The following is a 25141-nucleotide window of genomic DNA, read 5'->3' as shown; positions in this document are numbered from 1 at the left end:
CGCACGTTTGTCTTTGGTCGTCATCGTGACAAGCATCTAGTAGCCATGAGCACAAAAATGCGCTGCGCTGTGTTGGTGCATTTTAATACCGAAAATGCCCTTTTTAAATCTCAAAAAACCAGAAGCAGAATCATAAAACTATGCTCCCGGCTTCGTCTAATGCTCCTAATTCGGCGGCAAGCATCTCGTAGCCCTGAGGACAAAAACGCAGCGCAAATGCTGGGCGCATTTAAATGCCGAAAACGCCTTCATAAATTGGGTCTCCAAAACAAAACACCAAACAGCAGCTAAAGCAAATCATAAAACTATGCTCTACGCCACGTCTAATGCTCCTAATTCGGTAGCATCGACCGAAAAAACAAAAAATGTGTCAACGACAAATTAGCGAACGCAAATGCCGCAATTGCCAACCGACGGTCGACACCGGGTCACCGTTCGTGGCGTTCGTGTGATCCTTGATCCTAATCTTGACACAATTTGGGGGGGGGGGGGGGGGGAGGTACACACGCAGGAGTGTGTATAAGCCACCTCGCATACCCGCTCTTCCCCCCCGGGGCCCGGGGGCATCATTGGTTTGTTTGTCCATCATTTAGGCCACGCACGTACGCGTACGTAATGGCGGCGCACAAGAAAAGCAAGAAGAAGATGTGCGCCCCTCCCACCGGGCGCAGGGAGTGAGGGCACGGCGGTACCGGGACGATCAGAGTCGTGAGCAATGAGGTAGGTGGGGTGGTAAATAAAATGGAAAACGATTTGTACATGTTGGTTCATGTGCACCTCCGCCGCGCAGGACCCAAAAAAGGGTAATGGACAGGCGAAGCGAATAGCAACAAGCGAAGAGATTCCATGGATCGGTTCAGCTCTGGGGTATTTGCGAGGGCACTAGCATATCTTTCACCGCCCCCACGCACACACACCAGTACGCACCTGTGGCAGTGTATTATTGGTTGGACCCTTTTATGCTTTTGGGAGACAAATAGGCGACGGGGCGTGTGCTTGGCGGTGCTTCGGGGGATGTTCGAGGAGGTTAGAAGGTGGACACGTGTGGTCCAGCAGTGTCTATGGTTCGACGCACATCGTGCCAGGGCGTTCGCGTTTAGTGTGTTCGATCGTCCGGAGTGCGTACTCCCGGCGGCAGCTGGCCACTGGTGGACCATCGTGGCCACATTTTGGAATGCCAAATATGATCTAACACACCGTGGCGTGGCGCGTTATGCAAAGTGCGCTCATTTTCGGCAACGATTACTTCGATGACGATTTAGGAGAACGCGACCTGAGCTGCGGCATTGTCATTGTTTTTGTTATTATTGTTGCGGTCGTTGTGGTCTTTCACATTTTCCCCAAAGTAAAGCGAGAATGAAGGACACGCCACAGCTGTGGACACGCTGCTGGAACTGCATTCCATTCCCATCGAACCCTTGGCCTCGATTGAACTCAAACTCAATAAATGGCGGCTGGGATCGGGATCATCATGTTAAAGGCAACTTTAAGCAAGGTTGCTGATCGATTTTATCCCACCGCAGCGCACCGCTGGTGACGCACAAATGGTCAACCGGAAGTGGTGACCGGAGTCCCAAAGGCCACCAGCCACGGACCGTTCCTCAAATTCTTGAACCTTTTACACTCCGGTTGATCCATTTTTAGACTCGATGCCACTAAATCCTGAAAGGGGATAGAGGAAGGGTGTGGTGTGGCCTCGTTCAAACCGTCCAGCCCGGTTATACCGGACCGGTTGTGATCGTCGGAAATCGTTCGGAAACTGTCTCGAAGCGGTCACTACCCCACCCTACGATCAATGCAGGCTGGTCAGCACTACTGCAGCTACTGCTCTGGTCCAGTGGCGATCCCCACGTCGCTGCTGCCTCCCCCCGCAGGGGTCTCCTTCCTCAACACTATGCACGCACGCAATAGCAGCAGCAGCAGCAGCAGCAACAGCGGCAGCAGCAGCTGGAGGTTGGCCGGTTTTCACTTTCGATTCAGGTGAAGGTTAATTGTGGTGAACCACCTTCCCACCGTTGCGTTGTGCTACGCTGCGCTCCACCTTGCGCGACCCACAAGCCTCCTGTCCTTCCGTCTCTTCCTTGCATCCTTTTCGGTCAGGATTGATCAGGATAACGCGAGCTGCGCGTGTGTGTACCGTTCTCCAACGTGCAAAGCGTTGATGCTTTTTTGTGTTGATATTCTGTTACGGTTTCTCGGTTGGTGGTCTCGGTCGCAGACTCGGTCCAGCAACACTGGTGAACACAGGTGTTAACCAGGTACCGAGCCATGTTAACGAGAAGGTGAGCAAAGGTCAGGCAAACCGAGACCACCGAAACCACCGAAACCACACACACTTCCTGGAACGGCAAAGTGGCTTTGCGGTACGCGGATTTTTTTTTGTTGCCCCCAGTTGTCCAGTGTGTTGGCAAATGTAAACAAAGCATAAAACATGCTCAACACCTCCGCCCGTTGAGTGATGGAAGGGCTTAATGGCGCCGTAACAAACGTCTTGAACGTTTACATCCATCGCGATCGCATTCTCGTTCGCATTCCACGCATTCGGGAGCACCAGACATCGTCGTTGGCACCGCGGGGCGGTGCAACGCCAGTTCATAACTTCCAGCCAAACCGCTTGTCTTGCTCATCATACGAGCGTAGGCGAGAGCCGGTGCCAATGCCAATTGGAAAATCGATGACATAAATCTGTCGTTCTGAGCATCCCTCGTGGCCACAGGCGACGGCCACAAGGGCAGCCAGATTTCACCCCGACCAGCCGCCACCTTCACCGAGGGTGCTTTTTTGTTTTGTTTTTGTTGGCTTTATCATCATCTTCGTTTGTGGATGAACTTGTGAAACGAAGCATAATTGTCAGGGTCAGCCATCAGTGGCTGCAACCAAGGTGCCAACTGGCCAACCGCGCTGTCAATGGCTTGTGAAGGATGTGTTGCTGCTGCTGCTGCTCCGGCTCCGGCTGCGACTGTTGCAACACAATGTCTTAATTGTTTTAAAGCGCCAACCAAACATTTCCAGTCGGTCGCGTCCCCGGTCGCATAGGAGGATGCAGAGGCGAGAGGGGAGCGGGGGAAGGGGAGGGGGTGCTTTCTAGCGGAGGGTTTTTCGGGCAAGGTTAGCGTGCTGTCACCCCACGATCAAGGGCACGCACCGAGTGGTGGTGTCACGCTAGAGGCTGAGATGTCGCGGCACCGGTCACGATATGAAAAAAACATAACTCCATCGGCGTGTTGGACGACGGAGGTGGCGATAGTGGAACCGCCCGGGGTGGGGTGGGGGTCAGGGGGATTTGGAAAGTTCAAAGTTGCGTGAACCGATCTCGAACGACCGGATAACCTCGGTCGAGGGGCGTTAAATTGTCTTGAGTGTTCCAAAAACCGGCACCCAGCCAGCCAACAACCGCTGATGTGTACCATCCTCGGTGTCTTTTCAATGCCACTGGCACACACACACACGCACACGCATACACACATACACACTCCGATCAGCTGGGCTGTTTTTATTGATTTCTCTTTCTCTGTCTTTTTCGGTTTTCTTTCTTGCAGAATCCTCCGAGGACCAGTTCTCCAGCGGATCTCTAGACTGTTGTCCCCAGGTAAGGACCCCTCTAAGGAGAAACGTAACCGTTCGGTACGGTTTCGTCTCGATTCACCGGTCTGTTGAATGCCAGATTGTTGTTCCATCTTGTTGCAATGCAGCTGGAACCGAGCCATCTTGAGTCGCTCTCGAACTCGAGTGCTACTGGTTTGCTTTGTTGCTGGGTAAAAATAGCGACCTGGGAGGCCATTCTAAATGTATCGAGAATCAATGGACCGGACCGGGTACCACCACCTAGTCCTTAGATGATGACACTTGCCAGAAACCCCCCGTTAGCTCAAAACAAGAAAAGCAGAAAGCTGGAAAGAGCTAGAACATAATAATCTTTCTGTAGCTATTAGCCTGGCCTGGCCTGGCTTTGCTGTCCGTTGGTTACCTGTTGTCGCTTATGAGGCAACCGCTGATGATGCCGGGCGATTTGATTGCAGCGACTGCTGACTGTCACTGTGGCTGTGATGTTTCGAGAACGCAAAAACGGTTATTAGAGAATAATTACCGGCAAACGATGCGTGGCACTCGGTCCGGCGCTCCGGCGCTCGGAATCTAGTTCCTCTCTAATGTGCACCGTGCGTGCCGCTGTGCTGTCCTAGCAGACGACGACGACGACGACAACGTCACCGTCTTGTGCGCACGATGATTAGCAAAAACCGTGACCACACTCCCTCCCGCTGGCCGCCAGAGGTTTCTGCCATTCCGCGCCGGACATTCGTTGTTGTCGCGCCGAGATCTACAGAGAGAGTGAGTGAGGGAGAGAGAGGGAGAAGTAGAGAAAGAACATTTCGTCCCCTCGGCTAGCAAGAGCGAGAGAAGGAACTGCTGAGAATCGCGACGAGTTATGCAAAAAACCAGTTATTTATTGCAATTTTATGTCGCACCAGCACCACCGGCGTGGTGGGCCCGGTTCGGTTCGGTTCGGTTGGAGAACATTCTCGTTCGAAAATTGGTCCCCGCGCACAGCGCCAAGCCCATCTCCGGTCGGTCACAGAACGGAGCTAGCTCGTTAGATGGAACGGTCGCTCGTATGACGAAAAGCGGATCAACAGCATTAGCAGTAGCAGCAGCAACAGTTAGCTCCGGTCGGGTATGGCCACACACTCACACAACACGCTGTGTGTGGCATTTCCAATTTGGCACCTGCTCGCGGAAAACGTCAACAACCGTGCACCCGGGTCCGGCATTAGAAAGGGCGCTCGAGGGAGAGAGAGACAGCGAGAACGATCGAGAAAAGGAGGGTGCCCCTGAGGGTGTCACATGGTACCAGGTGACACCCGTCCTCAGGGTTCTAACCGTCCCCGCCTTTGCCTATTGCACAATTGCACACGACAACCGGCTTGTTGCACTTCTGGCGGTGCAGGTAGCAGCTGATGTGACCGAAATGTGACGCAATGCGGCGCCGTTTCGACACCGTTTGACATTTTTGGTTAACGCATCGACGCTGACGCTCGTCGTCGAGAAAACGCTCGTGGTGGCGGCATTGTGGCCTCGTTTTGATCGTCCTTTCCGGATTCTACCCAGGGAAAGAGATGAATGAGGTTAAGAGCGCAATCAATCGCAGCGTACGCAGTAGATCAGCAGGAATTACCCCTTTCAGAAGGTGCATAGGTGGTGGTCGGAACCTGTTGTTTATTGTTAAACGAACAACTCAAGACGCGATTGATGATGCGATGATCGGGGCTCTATCATCGGGGTATCATCAGGGCTGTTAACACAATTAGCACATCCAACATCCTCATCATCGCCGACATCATCAGCATCAGCGGACGACTTCTTGTCCAGCGAGTTGTCACCCGGTACGGATACGGAGTGTCTGGACAGGTCCCATTGAACCGGCTGACATCATGATACCGCCGGCGTCCCGGCTGGCATCCGGGATGATGGATCGTTCTACCGTGAGCCTTTGGGGACGATTTGTCACCCCTTTTGTGTTTTGTCAGACGCTCTGTCGCGCCATCGTCGTCGTCGTTGTCGTCGTCGCCGTCGTCGTAAGTGTTCGTAAGGTGATCAGGACCGGAAGGACCGGATTCCCGGGGGCGGAGCAGGTTTTGTGGACGAACCAGAGCACCAGAGCAGAATGAGCAAAAGGTGCTTAACATCTCATCATCCGATAATTATCGACGAATGATCGTTAATGTAAACGATTGCGAGGTGTAGGAGCAGGAGAACTGTCCGTGTTCGTGCATTCCATTGTTAATGGCGTATTCCCTTAACCTAAACCTGTAGGAAATCGCAATCGATGGGGAGTGGATCGATGAGACTGCAAATCAGCTCCGCGCATATTGTTTCCGATGTCTCACCGATGGGTGGGAAATGTGGAAATTATAATCGCGATAGAACAACCTGCTATCGGGAGGTGCTAAGCGATATTACGACAGTCAGAATGTTCTCGAGCTCGACCCCCGGGGGGAAGGAATGTAGGTGATAAGAGCTTTGTTATGCAAAACCCACCCTTACAACATGCGGCGCTGCTCATTACATAAGCGCGCACAATTCCATTCCGTGATACATTGTGGATTTCTACCACCATTCGTAATCTCATCCAAATGATCGCAATTGATGCCTCACTTGTCTTGTCTTGGCTAGCAATTAGCAAAGACGGGCGCTAATTTGGATTTTGCCAACCAGTTCGTTGAACAATAACAAAAAGGGAAAATAACCCCAGGAGGCGGACCACACATCACACACCTACTACGACCGTCGACGTTGCCACCGCCACCGCCACCGTTGTCGTTGACTGTTTGAAATCAATCAGACAAATTGACCGGCCATGATGATGGCGCTTTATGGCGTCTCGCATGGACCCCACCAGGCAAGGACGCACGTCACTGTGTTGCACACCAACACCTGGTGCACCGAACCGAAGAGTTGGTCACCTCGAGAACCGCTATGAAAACAGGAAGCCATCCTTTACTACCTAGCGCACTAACCGGAGCCGGGCGTGAGGTGGCAGATTGGGCTTTGACAAGTGAGAGGCAATGGTTGGCCACTTACCCCCTCTCCCTCTAGGGAGGGTGATTTGTTTGTTTGTCCGTTTTGAGCCACGACGATGACGACGACGTCGACGCGGGTGTGATTCAAAATGGCGCCAACGCTAGACGCTATCTCGCGACACTCGACGTTCGTCTCTATGTGCTGTTGCTGCAAGTGCAAAGGTGCACTCTGCGTGCGCGCCTTGCATGATGATGCATAGTGGTTGGAGGGTACGTTCACAGGTGCATCATCATCATCATCATCATGCGACGAGAGGTGCAAGTCAGAATGCAATCTATCCATCCGGGGGCCGTGCAAGTAAAGGTGGTGAACGCCGAGAAGCGCTTGGAAGGTGTGGTTGCTCGCGATGATGACAAAATGACCGATTGGCATGCGATTGGCCAAGGTAGGAGGCTCTCCACCTCCTCTCCAGCTAATGGATGGCGTATGTTGTCGGTCGGAGTCGGCGGCGATCGCACTAGGGACTGTTGATGTGGGGCTGTGGAATCGATCGAATCGGTCCGAAAGCGCCACCATCGATGATTTAATGATTGCCGCGACCGGAATGTCAGGAAGCGTGTTACCGAAGCGTTGAGCTAAGCGCCTCCTTGGCTTCTCTCCCCAGCCAGCAGTCCAACATTAGGCAACCTGTCTTTTGGGGTGTTTATGTCACGACTTCGGTTGCGGCCAAATGGATTGATCCTGGTTGATCGTTGCCTGGTTGCTTCTTCCGTAACTTCCGTCCTGATGGACTGCGCCATTCCGGAGATTCCGGAGTCTTTGCGCCCGTCCGGAGGTACTAATGACGTAGAAGGTTGGTTTTTACGAGCGTGATATAAAGTCGTAGAGAGCCGTTCGCACGACCTTCCCCCCGCCTCCCCTAACCCTCGGTACAGCGCAACCGTGGCGCAATTACTCCGGCGATTCGACGCGCGATAACGTCTTTCACGGATTGGTCTTTCCTCGCAAATGCCTCAAGGCCACTGTTTGGCTGGCATGCGTGTGTGTGTGAGCGTGTGTGGAGTGCAGTAAAAGAGACTGTCCCGCTTCGGAGCAACAGCATCGGCGGCGACGGCGACGGCAATGGCGGCGGCCCAGAAGTGATAGTACTACCTCGGGCGCACTACCTCTTCCAAGGTCTTCCGTGGACCGCGGTCGACCGATGGTGACGGCGTTTAATGTCTCCGTGCTCACTACCCCCACCCGAGTGTGGCAGCATCTCAGCCAGCATCTGCTCAGGATTGGGCTCTGGTGTCGTGCGTGTGTGTATGTGTGTGGAGTAATTCCAGCGCGAAGTGAAAGTTGACGTCGATATCGTTGGATCGCCGTGGCCGGACCTCTGATCATAGAAACCACCAGGACCTTCGGATACGGATGACCGGAGTGGATGGTCTATTGCTCCGAATTGATGTGTGGCACCAGACGGCTTCTCCGAACGCTTGGCGAGAGATCTAGTTCACAACACACCGGCGTAAGGTCGTGGCATTCGTCGTGATCGGACCGGATATTCCACGGTACTCATCCCTCCATCGGTACGACCTTGCCACTCAGACAAACACAACACTTTTGCGCCTGGCGTCGCGTGCCGAAAGACATGACTCGTAGTAGCACAGCCACAGGATATGGCCACTCCGAGGTCCATGACTGTGTGTGTGTGTGTGTGTGTGTGTGTGTGTGTAGCCCGGTTCGACCGGTCCGGTACGGCGCATCGCTGTACGAGCAACACGCCACCGCGTTTTGTTTTTGATTGTTGCTGTTGTTGGTACGGGCATCGATCAAAACCATGCTTCTGCTTCTGCTGCTTCTTCTTCTTTTTCTTTCCATTAAATATTTTTATTCACCTCCACGATGCTTCCTGCGCGCGGGCATGGCGCCGGCTTTTGATCAGGTTTCCTTTTTTGTTGTATTTTTGTGGCTTTTCGGAGAGAAGTGGTTTTCGCAACTTCCGTCCGACGTTCCGACGACCTTCGGTGGCCGGTTCGGTGCCGCGTCAGTGCTCGTAGTACTGCAGGCGCAGTAGGCGCTGCGATCGAAGGGAGCGCGATGATCGCGTGCAGGCAACCTAATGATGGCGACCTAAAGCCTGTCCATCATTATATCGAGAATCGAAGGTGGCGCGCCTGATGCTGAGGAGGTGCTTCAACCTTGATCGGAATGTAAACATCGGAGAACACAGCGGACAGCTGAGGCCGGGTGGTCAACGCCTTCTCGCCATCATCGCCAAGCGCAGTCATCGATCCTTCTCGAACTCTGAGATCAGATTAGAATTATGGAGTGCGTGTGTGTGTGTGCGTGTGTGTGTGAGGGAAAACCCGATGCCTTCCAAATGCAGAACTGCCTCGGATACAGGAAACAAGTTTATGTTTCCACCATTGCCCACTGGTTTGGAATGCGTCTCAGGGCCTCAATCCTGATCCTACCGGGCACCAACGCGTGCGGTACCAATAGCCTGAAGATCGACGACGACGACGACGACGACGACGAAAATAGCGCGAACAGGTTATCGACGATGCTGTGCATAAAGCGACGTTTTATGACAACTTGATTGGCCTTCGGGTCGGGCATGGTTGCGGGCTCCGAGAACCTTCACGAAGCGGTTTCTCCGCGGCGGAATCACCAGCCCGCGCCTGCCAGTCAAGAATAAGCGAGGCAAGCCCCCTTCCCCAAAAATGGTCATCAATATTCAAGAGCCGATCGCGTTTTGTGTGAATCATCTGCACCGCGAACAGAAGACGCGAAGTTCCTTTGTAGCGTCATCTTTGTCAGCGTGAAGCTCATCTTCAAACTCATCATCAGACGATCGATCGATTATCGAACATTATGGTGTGTGCGCCGGATGTAGGTTAAGGGAAGTGGAGCATGCTGCCCGTCGTCGGTACCCTCGTGGAAGGCGAATGCGAAATGGCGCGGAACGCGGTGCGTTTCGGTCGCTGGTAGCGGTAGCCGGCCTATCGCCCATCGAAGGAATGTTGCTGTTGCTGCTGCTTTCAGCGGTCGGGGGAGGGGGGTTGAAGGGTGCATACCAATGATGGGTTCCTACAAGACAAGCGTCGTGGCCTGAAAGAGAGCGTCACTCAGTTTGTCAGTGTCATCCCCTCGGTGTCTCGATGGTGTCTTGATGGTGTCTCGGCACGTAAACGCTGTCACCCCCGGGGAGGGGGGGAGGGTCGCAACGATGGTGGCGGTGATGGTTGGCGTGCGACCGGTAACGCATATCAAATAGTTCACGCGCGCGCGCGCGCGCGTTTACGCTGATACACAGCCACGTACACAAGCACACAAGCAAGCATTCTTCGCCTTCGCCATTTTCTATCCACCACATCCCTATTTGCCTATGAGACGGGGAGGCAGGGAGGGGGAGGGGGAGGTTTCGTACCGAGTGAGGAGGATAGATAAGCGGGCGAGCAAACCAGCGAGCAAAGCAAAGTGAACGAACGTGGGTAAAGTTGGTTGGCTGCACGCGACTAGCTTGTGACGGAGCGGTGATGGCGGCGGCACACCTTAGTATGGATAGATTCCGTCTGCAACGCTCCGGATCAGTGCCACGGACTGATGTGTTGATGATGATGATGGTGGTGATGGTGGCTTCTGCTTTTGGATCTGGTTAGATAGTAAAGAGTTTCCCTAAGAACCAAGTGTCACTCGAAAGGCCTTCATTAAGGTGTACTAAACACCGTCGTCGAGGGCAATGAGCAGCAGCAGCAGCTGCTATTGCTGCTGAGGCGCATCGATGAACTCAACCTACTAACCTCTCCACGGCTTTCGAATCGGTGTCATCCACCCAAAAGGGAGCGTATGAGGGGACCCCTATGACCTATCTTGCTTGCTGCGTGTGTCTGTGTGTATGTTCTTTGTGTCTCCTCAACTTATGAGATGAACCTACATAGTGACAGTACCCCAGAAGCGGCCACTATGTACTGGAGTAAGATGTTGGGATGAGCTCAGCTTGTCTCTTCGTATTCATGTGTTGATTGCGTCGCCGATGACCGGTGGGCTAGCGTGGTGGGGCTAGGGTTGTTGGACCTGCTTGACTTGGCTTTGTGTTCGGCTCCCAGTCATAACCAGAGGAGTGGAGGGGAATACGGCTGTTACATCGAATGCGGTCGTTGCCTTTTGTATCTTGTTCCTCCTCTATATCTGACATCCTGAGATCTAAAATCCATGATCTTCAGTATAGTAGAAATTGTTCTAAAGTTGTACTAAATTGAATTGTACTCCATCGACACCATGGCTTGCAGCATCGCAATCCAAAGAATGGACGTAGAGGAAGCTCGCGAGCTCTCGCGAGGTCTCGCGCTTTAAAGAGCCGCAGCGCAGAGACCTACTAACCGCGTTCATGAAAGTAAAAGTACATCCCAACCCCTACCGAGACCGGCTGACCAACAAGTTTTGGGCGACCCCCTAACGGCACACACGCACACATACACACACGCACACACGCAGTCCAGAGGTGCGCTTCTCCCTCTAAACTGGTCAACGTGTGACCCGTTGAGCGAAGCCAAACCCCTTTCTTTTCGTGGAGCGCTTTCGGTTTCGTTCGAAACAGTTCCCTGAAACGAATCCCGACGTATCTGTTTCTCGGGCTGACTGGCAGGCAGGCAGGCTGGCAGGCAGGCTAGCAGGTGAGGAACAATTGCCCCCGAAAAAGAAACGGGATTCATGGTTACGCGATCGCGCTCCTCGATCTCTCGATCGATGGACAGAGGCGAACAACTGGAACTGTAGCGTTTGCGTCGATAAAAGGCGGAAACACTTGTGGAACACTAGGAACTGCTTCATAACAGATCTAGCTAGGTGTTTTGGTGCCGGGCGCTGGTACTCCAGAAGGATTCCAATCTGGATGGAATGTTGCTTCCGCCGAAAGGCATTTGAACAAAGGGAATCCGTCCATCCATCCATCCTTTCCGAAGCATCAGCGGCTGGTGGGTTCCCAGTACGGCCTCACGGTACGGCATTAATCATCTGGGCTGCGCATTGCATCGGCACCGCAACCTCGTGCCCCTCCCCACCTCTTCGAGAGGTGCATTGCGCGATTGGAGGCGGCGCAGCATATAATCGTTGCGCCGTGATGATGACCTTGACGATTGACGAGGGTGTGCTGGTGGCGTCGGCGCGGGCCCAGGGGAGGGGGCCTAGGGCTGTCAGCGACCGACCGTACCAGCGACCGTACACCTACCGCCGTCCACCGGTTGCGTTGTGTAATGTCATTTTGTTTTATTATTCAACGGACGCAGCTTTCGACGCAGCTTTCTGGGTGCTGGGCGCTGGGTGATGGCCGGATTTTGTGCGTTGCGTTTGTATTTGATTGGAGGCCGCTTTGTTGTTTAGGGGGAGAGCGAGAGAGAGAGAGCCTGCCAATGGCGGAATAGCGGTGGTCTGGCCGCTGGACGCTTAGAAACCGCTCGCCGTCGTCATCCGTTCGCTCCGTTCGTCCGGTACGCTGGAGCGAAAGGGAGGTGGAATCTGCTCCCTAGTCCGTCGAAGGTGAAACATGAGGAAACCGGTGTTCACCCGTGCTTGTGTGTCTGTGTCTGTGTCAACGACGGAACCGTCGTGCTTGCTCAATAACCAAAAATAAAACAAAAACCCCCAAATCTGGCGGAGACCGGCCAGGTGAAGCAAAACAAGCTCGCTGGTTGCTTATCCGGACGCAAACAAGCTGGCTGGCTAGCTGACACTAGCATATCGCTAGCAGTAGTAGTCGTCGTCGCCGTCGTCGCCGTCGTCGCCGAGCTACACCAACACACCTTGGTGAGCATCGCGGAATGTGTGATTCAAAGGTCTCGCGAAAATGTCTCATATATTTATATATATATATACCTGCATAAGCAATAGCCGTGCGTTGTGTGCCGCCACCACAAGCCCCCGCAAACGGTCCACCGTACCGCTGATCGGCTCGTTGAAGAAGACTGCCTGGAATGCGTGTGTGTGCTGTTGGGTCACTTTGGCTATATAGTGAGGTTGCTCAACGCACCCCAAAGGTGTCAATTAGGCATTTTCTTCGTTGACAAAACCTCTCTCTGCTCCTCCACCGCTCCAGCGCTTGCATATTGGAATTGATTTCGACCGTTGGCGGTGATTTCGGTTTTCGGCTGGCGCGGATTTGGTCACAAATGAGTTTGCCATAATGTTTATGGCAACCAAATTTTGACAGATGCAGCAGCTCGCGCGCACGATCTTAGTACACTGTGGTTCGCGTTTTTCTTGCTGCTGCTCGGCGCAGTTGTTGAACTGGAGTGCGACCTCGAAGACACGCGGTCCTGGCGTTCTTTATTCCGAGTGAACTTTTGAGTGTCTGTCTATTAGCAGCAGGTGCTGAGGTTTAATGGCGGTGGCGGCGACCAATCCTAGCAGCGAAACACGAAAAGGTTAGTAGGAACTACCGAGCTATCCCGAGGTAAGGGACTTGCTCTACTCCGATGCACCAGCTGCAGTAGTGCCCGGTGTATGTCGATTGCAGTTCGACTGTTGCAGACGCGACTGTAGCGCTGATTCAGTACTCGGCAAATGTCCCCTACTATCTTCCGCCGCCGGTTGTTGGTGACGCTCGTTTTAGCACTTCCACACTCTGGCCCTCTTCCCGCCTCCTACGAACGGTCTAGTTCGATGGTGACTTTCCTAACCGTTTGCCCCCTAAAATATACCCGCCTCCGGTTGTGCATGCAGGAAGCATGGTGGGGGGAAGGCGGCATGGCACAGAAACCGACCGACCATCGAACGCCAAAGATACGCGGGTGGGAGGTGGTGCACCCTCCCCTCTCTTTCTCTCTTTCTCGCTCTATCGCTCTCTCTGCTACCCTCGCACCGAAACCGAGCGCGAATTGCGTGAGCATTTCGGTTTACACGCGGCAGGTCGGCCCGTTCGTGCCCGATCGTATCTTGTGGTCGTCGTCGTCGTCGTCGTCGCGGCATCAGCAGCAACAGTCCCGTGGTCGTCAGTTGGTTGCCCCTAGCGGCTGCCAGTAACGTTTAGTAAACGCTTGATTGTCATCGCGCTCGGTTCTCATCGCGCCGCCCGGTCCGCTCTGTGTGTGTGTTCGGTTGGTTGGAAGTCGAAGTTGAAGTCGACTTGTGCCGCGTGAAAGAGGGAGGGTTCGAAAATTCCTCCAAAAAAAGGTTCTCCTCAAGAAAAGCAAAGCCAACTACGACGAAAAGGAAGAAGAAGAAGAAGCGTTGGCTCCGTGTTCTGCGGTGAGTTCTAGAGAGTGGCTCTGGATGGCAGCATACGACGATGCGCGACGCGCGGTTTTTGGTTCTTCATGGCTAGTGATGGCTACCCTCGAGGAACCGCGATTCCTTCGGTGCTCTGGATTGATGTGCCCCTTTGGTCGTTTTTTTTTTCGGTGCACCTGTCTGGTAGATGTAGTGCATTCACGCTCAATGTGGACTGTTGGCTGTACTAGTGGTGTCCATTTGCGGGCTACGAGGTGACAAATCCGACAAATATGAACTGCAGTGACTTGCGCCGTAGTGTCGCGGGATTCGTAAATTGCTTCCGTGCGTGCAGTAGCCGCTCGTACCTGCAGCATGGCCTGCTAAGGACTAGGATCTCTCTTTCTCTCTCTCTCTCTCTCTCTCTCTCGCTGTCTATCTCTCGCGACATCGCACCAGGCCTACTGGATTACCGAAAATCAAAGTTTATCTCTCGTAGCGCTGCCAAGTGACCGGGGCGGCGGCGGCGGCGGCGGCGGCGGCGCGCGCGCGTCCTGATTAGTCCGGCACACAAGAGCACGCGCGCTATTACACAACGCTGACGCTGTTGACAACACAGCCCGGACCGGAGTGACCGGGGGGAGTGGTGTTTTTCGAGGAGGGAAAGAGGGAGAGGAGGGCGAGGTGAAACACACTCAACACCCATTTTTGCATCTCCACACGACGCGACACACACACATCGTGGGGTTTTGTGTGGTAGGCATCGATGGTGGCGGCGGCATGGATTAGCTGTGATCGCTTCGCGTTCCTTCTCCTCCGTCTCCGGTCCGTCGACGATGACGGAGCGGAGTTTGGAATGACACTGATGGGTGTGCCCCACCCAGGTGCTCAGGTTGTGACACTGCCTTCTTCACCGTTACGGTCTCGGTGTTTAGCATTCCCTCTTATCACTGGCTTGTCACAGTCCACAGTCCTGGGCGGGCGATTGCGAATCATCATCGCGCCTCGACCTGCTAGAACCAGGTTGAGTCCCGGCTTCCCGGGTTCCCGGTGTGTATCCCGGGCTGCAGTGTCGGTAGATAAAGCCCCGGTGCTGCTGAAGTGCTGAAGGTGGTGGTAGTGGGTCTTAACGTTATCAGCTTTTTGGGGTGTGTGCGGCCGCGCGCGGTTGGCACCTTCGCTGACACATCAGCTTGGTGCGTCCGAGCCGCCCCAAATATCTAGGCCAACAAAGTTAGGAGGGAGGAGGTCTCCTTTATGGGTGGAATGGTGGAATGGGAGGTGCGCAACAACATGGAGTGCACTCCTACTCCGTCTTCTCACCCTTCGATCGAAGCGAAGGGAGCTTAGGTATCGATAAGACGGATGGACGGATCTGCTCTTTCCATTACGAAGACGACGACGACGACGACGACGACGACGGTGAATCCGTCAAAGAAGCCGTGATTCATGCGCGTTGCGCTTCCTCTTCTTCTTCTTTCTCTTATCATCTACTGCTTCTTGCTTGGTGACTCCAAATTAGGATGTTACGTCGTTGGTCGATCGCTCGCTCGCTCGCTCACTGTCTAGCGCTAATAGCCTGTCGTATATCAAATCAGCGTTCGGTCGCTCGCTCGCTCACTGGCTGGTTGGTTGGGCGGGCCGGGCGTTTAGTGACCGATAGGCGAGGGGAAGATTCGTCGTCGTCGTCATCATCACCTCGTTATTCCCCTCCCTTTCATCTCCGTCTGCCGTCTGCAACAATGGCCCTGGCGGCGGTGGCGGCGGTGGCGGCGGCGGTAGTGGCGTTTACCTTTGAAGTACCTACCGTCAGCTGCTGACTACTGTTGCTGCTGTTGCTGCTGCTCCTGATTCCGCAAAACGTCAGGGCCGCCACACATTCGCCCATCCATAAGGCGCAACATGCTATATTATGCTGATAAAAGGCTTTTGCGGTGTTTGCTGATCAACTCCGCTCGTCCGCTCGCCCGGCGCGTGGGTTTGGCCTCGTCGTTTGCCAGCCAGCCAGCCCGCCAGGTTTCTAGGAGGCGCTCGGGGGAACGCGCGCGGACGCGTTGAGCGATCAAGCGCAAAGTGAAGTAACAGCGCTAGGCAAAGGGTGGCTAAAGAGAGGAGGAGGAGGAGGTGGACATTTGTGTTGCGGACGCGTCGGAACCACGCCAACAACGCGGCCGCCTGGTCAGCCCCGATCTGGGGCAGGTTACACATTTTGGCCGCCGGTTATATTGGCCACCGCCACCACCATCACCATCACCCGGTAGATCGCCGGTTTCTGTCTGTCGGTGGCGGTAGTAAAGGTGTCCCTCCGGACAATCGATCGCTGGTTGCTGGTTTGATTGCGGCCCGGCTGCCGAGGTCCAATTTGTTGTTTTGTTGCCTTCTTTTACGATTGGATCTCGGGCGCTGGCTCGCTTGATCGACTGCCTGGTCAGCGTTTTTCGGGTGTTGACGGCGGCCACCATTCAATAGATGATCGAATTTGAAAGGCGAGTGAGAGCGCGCGGCCGCTTACCCGGTTGGACGGCCATTGCCTCATCGCGATCTGCCCTCGATGATCCATTTGCGAGATGCGAGTGTGTGTGTGTGTGTATGTGTGTGTATGTATGTGTGTGTGTAAGGGTGCGGTCTGGCCCTGTCTGGCCCTGTGCATCTCTCGTCCAAGTGGTCCAGTGTGGTGCTTATGTAACATCATGTAATGGAGCGATCATACAGTGCAGTCAGCCCCCCCTTTCTACAGAAAACTCTGTCCGCTAGTAGCGGTAGAACTATACTGTATCTTCTGGTTCTGCTTACGAAATGGTTCCTTACCCTACGTGACATATCGCGGTAACAAACAACTGCACGAACCTGGAACGACGAAAAGCAAAATATTCCGTCAAAATCGCGACCAAAACGAGCTGTTGTTGACCTCCTCCTATCCGCGGTTCAGTTCGTCGGCGGTCGGAGCATTGCTTGCAAAAGATGACGCACGCACCCTCTCTCTCTCTCTCTGTCTCTCACTCCCAAGGGAACTATAAATACACACCAGATTCATGTCGTGTCGGCGCGAGGATCGACCAAGCGCGATCTACATAGTCACACTGGCACAGAGCGGCGGCGGCGGCAGCAGCAGTAGCAGCAGCGTCGATTGAACGTTTCCTCCCGCGACCCGCGTTTACGACCGTCGCTTGGGGAGTACTGGGGACACCTGAATTCCCAATTGGCGTGCCGCGGATGCAGGCCGGCCATGGTGGCCGCGACGTCGCGAGTTGACATTGAACCTCGAATCCCTTCTCGAGATCGAAAATTCGCATCCGTCGATTCGAACACCAGAGGTCATGCCTCTTTCTGCCTCTCTCGTCTGTCTGTCTGTCTGTCGGTCGGTCGGTGTGTGTGTGTCTGTGCCGCATATCGAAGTCACATGCTTCTCGTGCTAGTAGCAGCAGCAGCACATTCCAACGGAGCAGCAAACGGAGCACGTGCTTCGGCGGTATGATGTCATCATGCTCGTCGATACAAAGCGGGCGCAACTCCGTGTTCCAACTTCGGTCTCAAGTGAAGCAGGCAAGGGTCGTCATCGTAGGTGGCGGCGGCGGCGGCGACAAACGGCGAAGAAGGCATTACTCCAACTTGCAACCGTCGCGCGCGTTGAGAGTGTGTGCGATCACGTGCAGCACGGTCCCCCGGTTCCGCCGGACAAACTATGGGGGGGTGCGGTAGCAAGCATTACATCATACGTTGACTCTCGTGTTGCTCAGTACTCTCGCATGTCCCCTCTCCCGGTTGTTCCGGTCCCCGGTCCGTGTGTACGATTGTTGGATTTTTGGCGGGCGTTCCCCAACATGTATGAGTCTATTTGTGTGTATGTGTGTGTGTGTGTGTGTGTGTGTAGAGCATAGCACTACCCCCTTCCCACCACGTGCCTTGGTGAACGTGATAAGCATGGGCTGGCCCCCGGGTCAGAGCTGTACTGGACTGTACTGGACTGGACTGACTGGCGCCCTGTTCCCCGGTCACACTCACACTGCGGATTGAGTTACCTTCTGGCTAGGTTTCTGGGTTCGGGCATTGTGTGAGCGCCCGCGGCAAAAAGGATCAATTTCCGGGTTCCAAGGGGGAGTAGAACGTAGCTCGAGCTGTTTTCGAGGGGTGCCGATGTGTCCTAATTGATAACAGCAGGCGCCTGTTGGCCGCACAACGCCCAACGCTCTGCCCAATGTATGTACGAGACAGAGAGAGAGAGGGATCGCTTCGAGCCCCGAATGAGTGAGCAACAGCTTAGGACGGTGTGTGGCGGGCTTGAGCTTCGGTTCCCCCCGGGTTTTTCCTGCCACAGAAGTCAACGCTAACGAACGAACGAACGAACGCCGTGGTCGGTGGAATCGATAGAGAATCGCGGCCACATTCGCGTCTTTGTTTGTTGATCCTTTGAGCGCAGGTCGTGGTAGGCAGGGTAGGGAGTGAGGTTGAGGTGTACGCCTGGGGTAGTCGCGCGTTGTTTGCTATCGCGATAGCTCCGGTGCGCGCTCCGCGGAAACAATGAAAACATGCGTCCAAAAGGACCTTTCCGAAACGCGCGCACGGAGGGACGAGTACGAGTGAAGTGCTTCAGGTTGCACCCCAGCTCTCATACCTCTCTCTCTTCCTCTCTCTCTCACTCTCTGTTGCGCCAACTCGCGCGCGCGAGGAAATGAAGTTTTCGATTAATAATCGATGACGGCGTCGGGCACGACGATGGCACGAATCGAATTACCTTGGAGTGCCTTCCGTGACGGAAGGGAGCACACATGAGCTGGTGCCACCGGTGCCACTTTGAAATTGAGTTCGTGATGGGACGGTGATGAGACAGAACGGGCCTTGACGGTGGAGGGGGGGGGGGGGTGATCCGGTCCAACGTCCATCGTCGATTCCGGCTGTCAGGCTGTCGATCGACTCCTGTCGTCGCCGTCGTCACCGGTCGCGGACTCGTTCGATTACATTCGATAATCAAATTATCACATTTTTAATTTCTTTTCTTCTTCTTCTTCCTCTTCCCGCTTGCAGCGTAGCGCGTAGCCCAGCCCAGTAGAAGCAGCAGCAGCAGCAGCAGCTAGTAGCAAGTGTGTTACGTTCGTTCGCCGCGCACAAGCAAACCGCACAAAACCACACACAAAATGGCCTTAATTATGAAATACATCGACAGTATGCATCACTACATGGATAAGTTCGGAGGTAAGCATTCATCGCAACGCCTGTTTTGTTTGCTGTCGCAACAGTTGTGGGGAATTTATCTTGATTGGGAGCATCGGAGGATGGATACAGCGTCATTATACGTTAATGAAAACTTTAGAAGTGCTTCTTCTAAGCTCTTTGTCTAAGAACATTGTGAATTGGTTTTAAATCATTATCTATCGTTATTCTAAGGCTAGAAGGTTAGGGGAGTCGCTGTTACTCTATTGGTTTTTTTATACAAATACTGGGATGTCTACTACAAGTTGAAAGATAACTAGTAACCAGATGACGAGATTTAGACTTACTTCCTCTTTCTACATATTTTCAAAAACCTGGGTTAGATCTGGTATTCAAATTTAAACAAGCAAATCATTTGCTTCAATGTTGAAAATAGTTGCAGAATAGAATAGAACAGAAGAGCCATATCGAATGAACCACAGTATAGCCTGTTAGGAAAAGGTGTATTTAGATTTGGAACTTAAAATTGTGTCACTTAAACGATATCACTAGCATCCAGAGTTTATGCGTTAGTTGCGTAGCATCTTCATAGCCCTGTCGACATTAGGCCATTCCCTTTACCAACTCCATGATGATCAGATCGACAGGTAGCGACATTCCTCCATGCACTCATTGCTGGTCTGACCGCTACCCGTAAACACCACAACTGGTCAATGGCCGAACTAGACGCGACCAGAGACCAGTGGCCGACGCAAGAAAGCATCGGCATATTAATGATGTCGCTAAAACTCTGCTACGGTCCAGACCTCAGACAGAATTGCGTCCCGGTAATCCCTGCCCCGCGGACCATTGAATATGCATCAGTGCGGTAGACATGCATTTGCAACCGACGGCTAGACATGCATCGTGGCGCGATCGAGCAAAGAGAATTTAAAGCTTTTGTTGGGACTCTGTTTCTCTCTCTTTCTATTTCTTTTCGATACAATCGATGCCCGCGACGGAAGTGCTGATCGAACCGCTCACTCCGCGGTATCCGGAGGTTTCCGGTTTTGGGTTTTCAATCGAAGCACTAACTGCGATGCATTGCTAGAAAGAGAAAGAGAGCGTGAGCGAGAGAACGAGAGAGAGGTGGAACGATGGATTGGGGTCTTTAACTTGCCGTATCGGGTCATAGTGCCTCCCTCTGTCTGCGGTGCATTAACCTTGTCATATGCACTTAACCTTTGGCGCAGGCTACACAGACCTCGTCGCAGTACGCAGTAAGCAATCCAAATGCGGCATCAGGTGCGATGTCAGGTGTGTTGTGGTGCACCCTTACGGGTTGTTTTGCTCGGTCATCAACCCGTCCTCTTACCATTAATTAGATCGAACCAGAAGTGACTAGAGCCCCCACGGGGGGGAAGGAAGGTCGTGCTGGCTAAATGTTGTTTGTGTAAACGTTGCTGGATGGAAAAGTACACCAACCGTTTACGGCAATCGCTCCACCATTTCTTGGAATGGAGACGCATGGAGACGCATGGTAGATCGTTTGCAGTAAGGAGGGATGCAGGATGTGGAGGGGGTGCAACAATGGAAGATTCCCTGGATTCATTAGAAGGAATTCTCCAACCGCTCACCGCACAGCGCACCGAGTGTCGCTGACGTGAATAATATTTTCACTTCGTCATCATCATCATCAACGGCATCATCAACGGCATCGTGATGAGGTTTGCTCTAAAAGCGAATGTTCATCGAACTACCGTCTGGGCTGCAGTGGCGAGTGCAGTGAAGTGGAAAAATACCACTTCTCCCCTTCCGGGGGTGATCGACGGTGATCTGGAGGTGGAATTCTAGAAGCAGGTTCTCTGAGCGGACGCCCATGGCATGCGCGAGCGATATCTACGACTTTCCGAAGTGCCGTGACGCACGACTGACGCATTGGAATGCGCATTCTGATACGCTTGGACCAAGAACTGCGCCTGTCATGCCTTATGCTAAGCCCATACCGTGCGTAATGCTTTTAATGCTTTTGCTAATGGAGAACAATTAGTTGTGCAAAACTCGGTGCCGCGTCGCGATGAAACAAAGCAGGCCTCCAGTAAGCTGAGTGATCATCACCGAGCGAAGTGTAATAGCAAGCTCATGGCTCTGACATAAGAGAGGCAGGTCCTACGATGACAGCATCGTAGCAGCTGATCAACTGCCATTGACTAATGACAAAACAAACCAGCGAAGCAGAAGCAGCCAGCCAGCCCGTCAGGAGGGGCGATGTTGATGCGGCGATTGCGCGCGCCAACTGTTTGAGCTTCCGTTTAACACCTAATTTTCTCTTTTTCCCTTGACGTGGTATCGATATCGATAATGTCGTCCCCGTCGTCTGCTTGGTGTGTCAATGCGCGTCCCTCCTCCCTACTTGCACTGCGCTTGATGAACTTTGACCAAACGAGAAGCAAACGAGAAGTATACGCGCGCATGTGTGTGTGTGTGTGTGTTAAAGGTCGAGCCATCGACAGTCGTAACGATGTGAATGACAAGCGACGTTGTCATATCGGGCCTGGGGGGAGGGCGACCTCGTGCTCGCTCGCTCGCAAGCATTCCCACGCCTAATGCTCCGCTACGCTCATTACGCGCCCACAAGTGTCGCTGTTGTCGGTGCTGCGGCACATTAATGTTGTATTTGGGACAGCTCGCGCCTTGGACGAGCGCTTCTTAACCTTCTCGCGTATTATTCCCACCGTCATCAACGTTATGATATTGTACTGTGCTTTTGTTTTTTTTTTCGAATGTTTGTTTTCCATCTTTTGTACGTCTTCAAACGCTAATTTGAGGTAATGTTTTGATGTTCGCATTTAATTGAACAAATTTGTCATCAATTTGATCGCCAGAATTTATACCGTTTCATGCACTTATTGCTCGTTGTCTGTTGTGATCTCTGCCAATGAAACACTTCGCAACAATGAAGCTGATGTTTGCGGAAGAAGAAGAAACGTTCAACGGTGACAGAGAACGAAACACCGAATTCAAAACAAGCAAGACACGACATCGATCAAGATCGCGCAACGTAGCGTCTCGCAGAACACCTCGCAACTCGCACTTGAGCAAGCGAATCAATCATGCGATCAATCAGCACCAGCACCAGCAAGATGCTCTCTGTTACGATCGCTTTAACACCTTCTCCTGTTTGTAGCTTCTTTGCCGGTATCTCTTGACCAGCGTGTCCTTCGACGCTGCTCTGACCGTTCGTGACAATTCGCGACAGTGTGACTCATTCCACTTCTTTCATTTCTTCTTTCAAATTCCAGATCCCCGGACGAAAGATTGGCCCCTGATGTCGTCGCCGCTCCCAACCCTAGCGCTATGTTTAGGATATGTGTACTTAGTCAAAGTGAGTATGTCGTCGTAACGACGCACCACAATTTGTGTTCGAACCAACGGCAATCCAACTTGGTCCGACATTCAAATGCGCCACTCGCGAGTGTGACAAACCACCAGGCATGTCAACTGGTCCGGACAGAAGTCGATGGTGCGAAGGATGTTTGGATTTCGTTTGGATTCATCCTTGGCTGGAGAGAAGCTGCTGCTGCTGTTGCTACTCTTGCTTTTGTTGTGCTTCAAAGCCGATATTATTTTCGAAACGAACGCTGCGTGGTCACCGGTCGGGGTCACCGGGAGCCATCCAAGAGTCTCCGGTCTCAGGGTCGATCAGTTAGTCCGAAGTAGCCGGAGGAGCGGACTACTAATAACTGGTTTTGCGACGGGCTGTTTGCTTAGCTCACCTCCCATCCCTCTCGTCTTGCTTTTGGGTTATGATTTCTAAATCATAACCTCCCCTCTCGCTGCGCTAGAAGTGGCTAATGTTGCTAATGGTGGTGGAGCTGCTGCTCGTAAGGCGCATCTTCACTAGCACACAGTCGTTGAAGCTCGATCGATTTCTCAATCCACTGGCGACGGTGGCGACTACGATGATGATGACGACGACGACTGCGAGGTTTGGCCACCGGCACGCACGCGCTTCTGGGTTTCTGCGTCGTGCTGTGTGTGCTGCTGGCGCCATTTAGTGGTCGAAAGATCGAAGAAACCAAAACTGCTGGAGAATAGAAATCCAAACCGCAAAAACCACCGAGGGTCGACCGGCTGCCGATGATGATGGTTGCTTGATTTAGCGATGATGCCGCCGGGGGGTCAGCACCGGTGCCGATGCACCCGAGGTGTCGAAAGAGTCCCGGAGTCGGATCGGCCGATCATAACGATCAGCCAGCGTCTCATAGCGACCACCGTAGGGAGGGCATACACACGCCTACGATGTGGCAATGTGACCGAACGACTTGCCAATGCACACGGGTGGTGGTGGTGCATGAGGTGAATTCGGTAGTAATGGCCACCTTCCACTTCTCCTCCTCCCACAGGGAGTTGAAGTTGGTGCAACGCGCCAACGACCTAGAGACCACCTGACCACCGGGCTAGCTAACCCTCGGATTCCTCGGCCCTCTCCACGGGGCCCACGGGGGTCAGCTGTTTGCATGGCAGCCCCTTCAATCTCTCCCTTTCTCTCTTTTGCGCTCCAAAGTGACCAACGAATGTGTGTGACACCACGTGCGTGTGCGTGCGTGTGTGTGTGTGTGGTTAGTCATTTGAGCAAAGGGGGGGGAGGTGGTGCGCAGAGGGTGGTTACGCAATCGCAACCTCCCCCGAAAATCAATAATGCGGACGGGGGGATGGTGAACAATTTTTGGAATTTCATTTTACATACCTCACCACCACCCCATTCATCCCTTCCCCCTCCACCATCAATCGATCGATCGATGCATCGGTTTTGAAAATGAAAATGCAACCTTCATCGCCGCAACCACCACCACCACCACCACCACCAACCCCTTCACGATCACATTTTGATGATCAAGACGACCTACTTCTTCATGGTGATCGATCCACCATCACCACCACCACCACCACCACCACCACCACAACCATCCCCAGTTGGTACCATGCATACCAACCGTGTAATGCAAGTCGAAATGCGTCCAAATTACATTTTCACGGCATCTCGACGGCGACGACGCCAACGATCACGTCTCGCGGGCAGGTATAGGCGCGGCCCGGAGAAGGAGCACGACGGAGCTTTGAAAGTGAAACACACGCGCGAGCTGACCGACGCTCGCTGACCACTGATGGTGGTGGTGGTGGCGAGAAAGCATGGTGAAACACAGCATAAACTCGGTTAAGGTTAGATTATCTAACAGCGAACAGCTGGCCTGACCTTAACCGGACCGGATTTAATGTTGCTGCTGCTGCTGCGCGGTGCTGCTCGGTGTCATGAGTTTGCTCGCTCGGTTGATAGTAGTGTTAGTGGCGGCCGCGAGGTGCATGCCTAAGGTGGGCTGGGAACCGGAGGCCCTTCGCTCGGAAGGGCCGGTTTTTTTTTTTGTGAATGGATTATGAGCTTAGGGCTCGGCGCGCATGCCGGCGACTGTACGGTGGATTACCACCGGAGCCAACCCAGTAATTACCGGCTAATAGGCTAATCCGATTGATCACCTCCGGTTCACCTCCGGGCAAGTGAGATCAGCTTCCAAATAAGCGTTCCCGGTCGATCAACAATGATTTATCTGCATAGCGTTATGTTTTCTAATATCGTTTCCACCTTCTCCCTTCCCTCTTTCGTTGCAGGTTCTGGGTCCTAGGCTAATGGAAAACCGTAAACCCTTCCAGCTCAAAAATACCCTCATAGTGTACAACTTCGTCCAAGTCGTATTCAGTGCCTGGCTGTTCTATGAGGTAGAGTACGGTGGCCGCAAACACACACACACACACACACGCATACACGGAACACGAACAAACAGAAGACTTCTCTCACCCACTCAGACGATACACGCACGCCAAAAATACACAAATAACAAGACACGAACCCCTCCGCGCACAAAGTACAGTTAGCTCGTTTGAATGTGTCGAGTCGAGATATGCCGTCATGTCAATGGCCTAAGATCTGTTGAAGGATGCATAGAGGAGAAGGCCTTGGTCAACTCCCTGGTGGTGGGTGACACCTCGCATCCTTGATCTAGGCTTCAGTCTGATTCGACCGCTTTTTTTTGTTATTTCGGTTCCTGATTTCCTGGTTCCGAGGCCATAAGCATGGCGACGAGCGCTAGTGTGCCTGTGGGGTATATAGACCTACAGACTGCCGGTCATCGCCCGTTTATAGGTCAATTGTCCCACTCTCAGGTAGTAGTGTTGGTAGTAGCATGGTAAACACCATTCCTCGGCCGAGGCCTTTCACTTTTTTGCCATTGATAGACCGTAACTGACA

General features: G+C 53.3%; 2 protein-coding genes across 4 annotated transcripts in view; one reads left to right on the top strand and one right to left on the bottom strand.

Annotated features, from left to right (window-relative positions):
• The window catches only part of LOC125952513 (elongation of very long chain fatty acids protein AAEL008004), a 38257-nt gene that overhangs the window by 5875 nt on the left and 7241 nt on the right, over positions 1 to 25141 (top strand). For 2 of the 3 annotated variants that reach the window (XM_049682020.1, XM_049682017.1), the window contains exons 2-5: positions 3540 to 3589; positions 18733 to 18900; positions 22140 to 22222; positions 24505 to 24612. In XM_049682020.1, the coding sequence (XP_049537977.1) occupies positions 18843 to 18900; positions 22140 to 22222; positions 24505 to 24612 (249 nt within the window). In that variant the 5' untranslated portion in view covers positions 3540 to 3589; positions 18733 to 18842. Of the gene's footprint in view, positions 1 to 3539; positions 3590 to 13573; positions 13750 to 18732; positions 18901 to 22139; positions 22223 to 24504; positions 24613 to 25141 lie in introns of those variants that run through there. The other variant, XM_049682019.1, reaches the window with a different exon arrangement.
• The window catches only part of LOC125952507 (serine protease inhibitor 88Ea-like), a 95113-nt gene that overhangs the window by 67731 nt on the left and 2241 nt on the right, over positions 1 to 25141 (bottom strand). The window lies entirely within an intron of this gene.

Source organism: Anopheles darlingi, chromosome 2, assembly GCF_943734745.1.
Source record: "Anopheles darlingi chromosome 2, idAnoDarlMG_H_01, whole genome shotgun sequence".
NCBI classification, from domain to species: Eukaryota; Metazoa; Arthropoda; class Insecta; order Diptera; family Culicidae; genus Anopheles; species Anopheles darlingi.
This window is presented reverse-complemented; position numbering and strand designations above follow the sequence as displayed.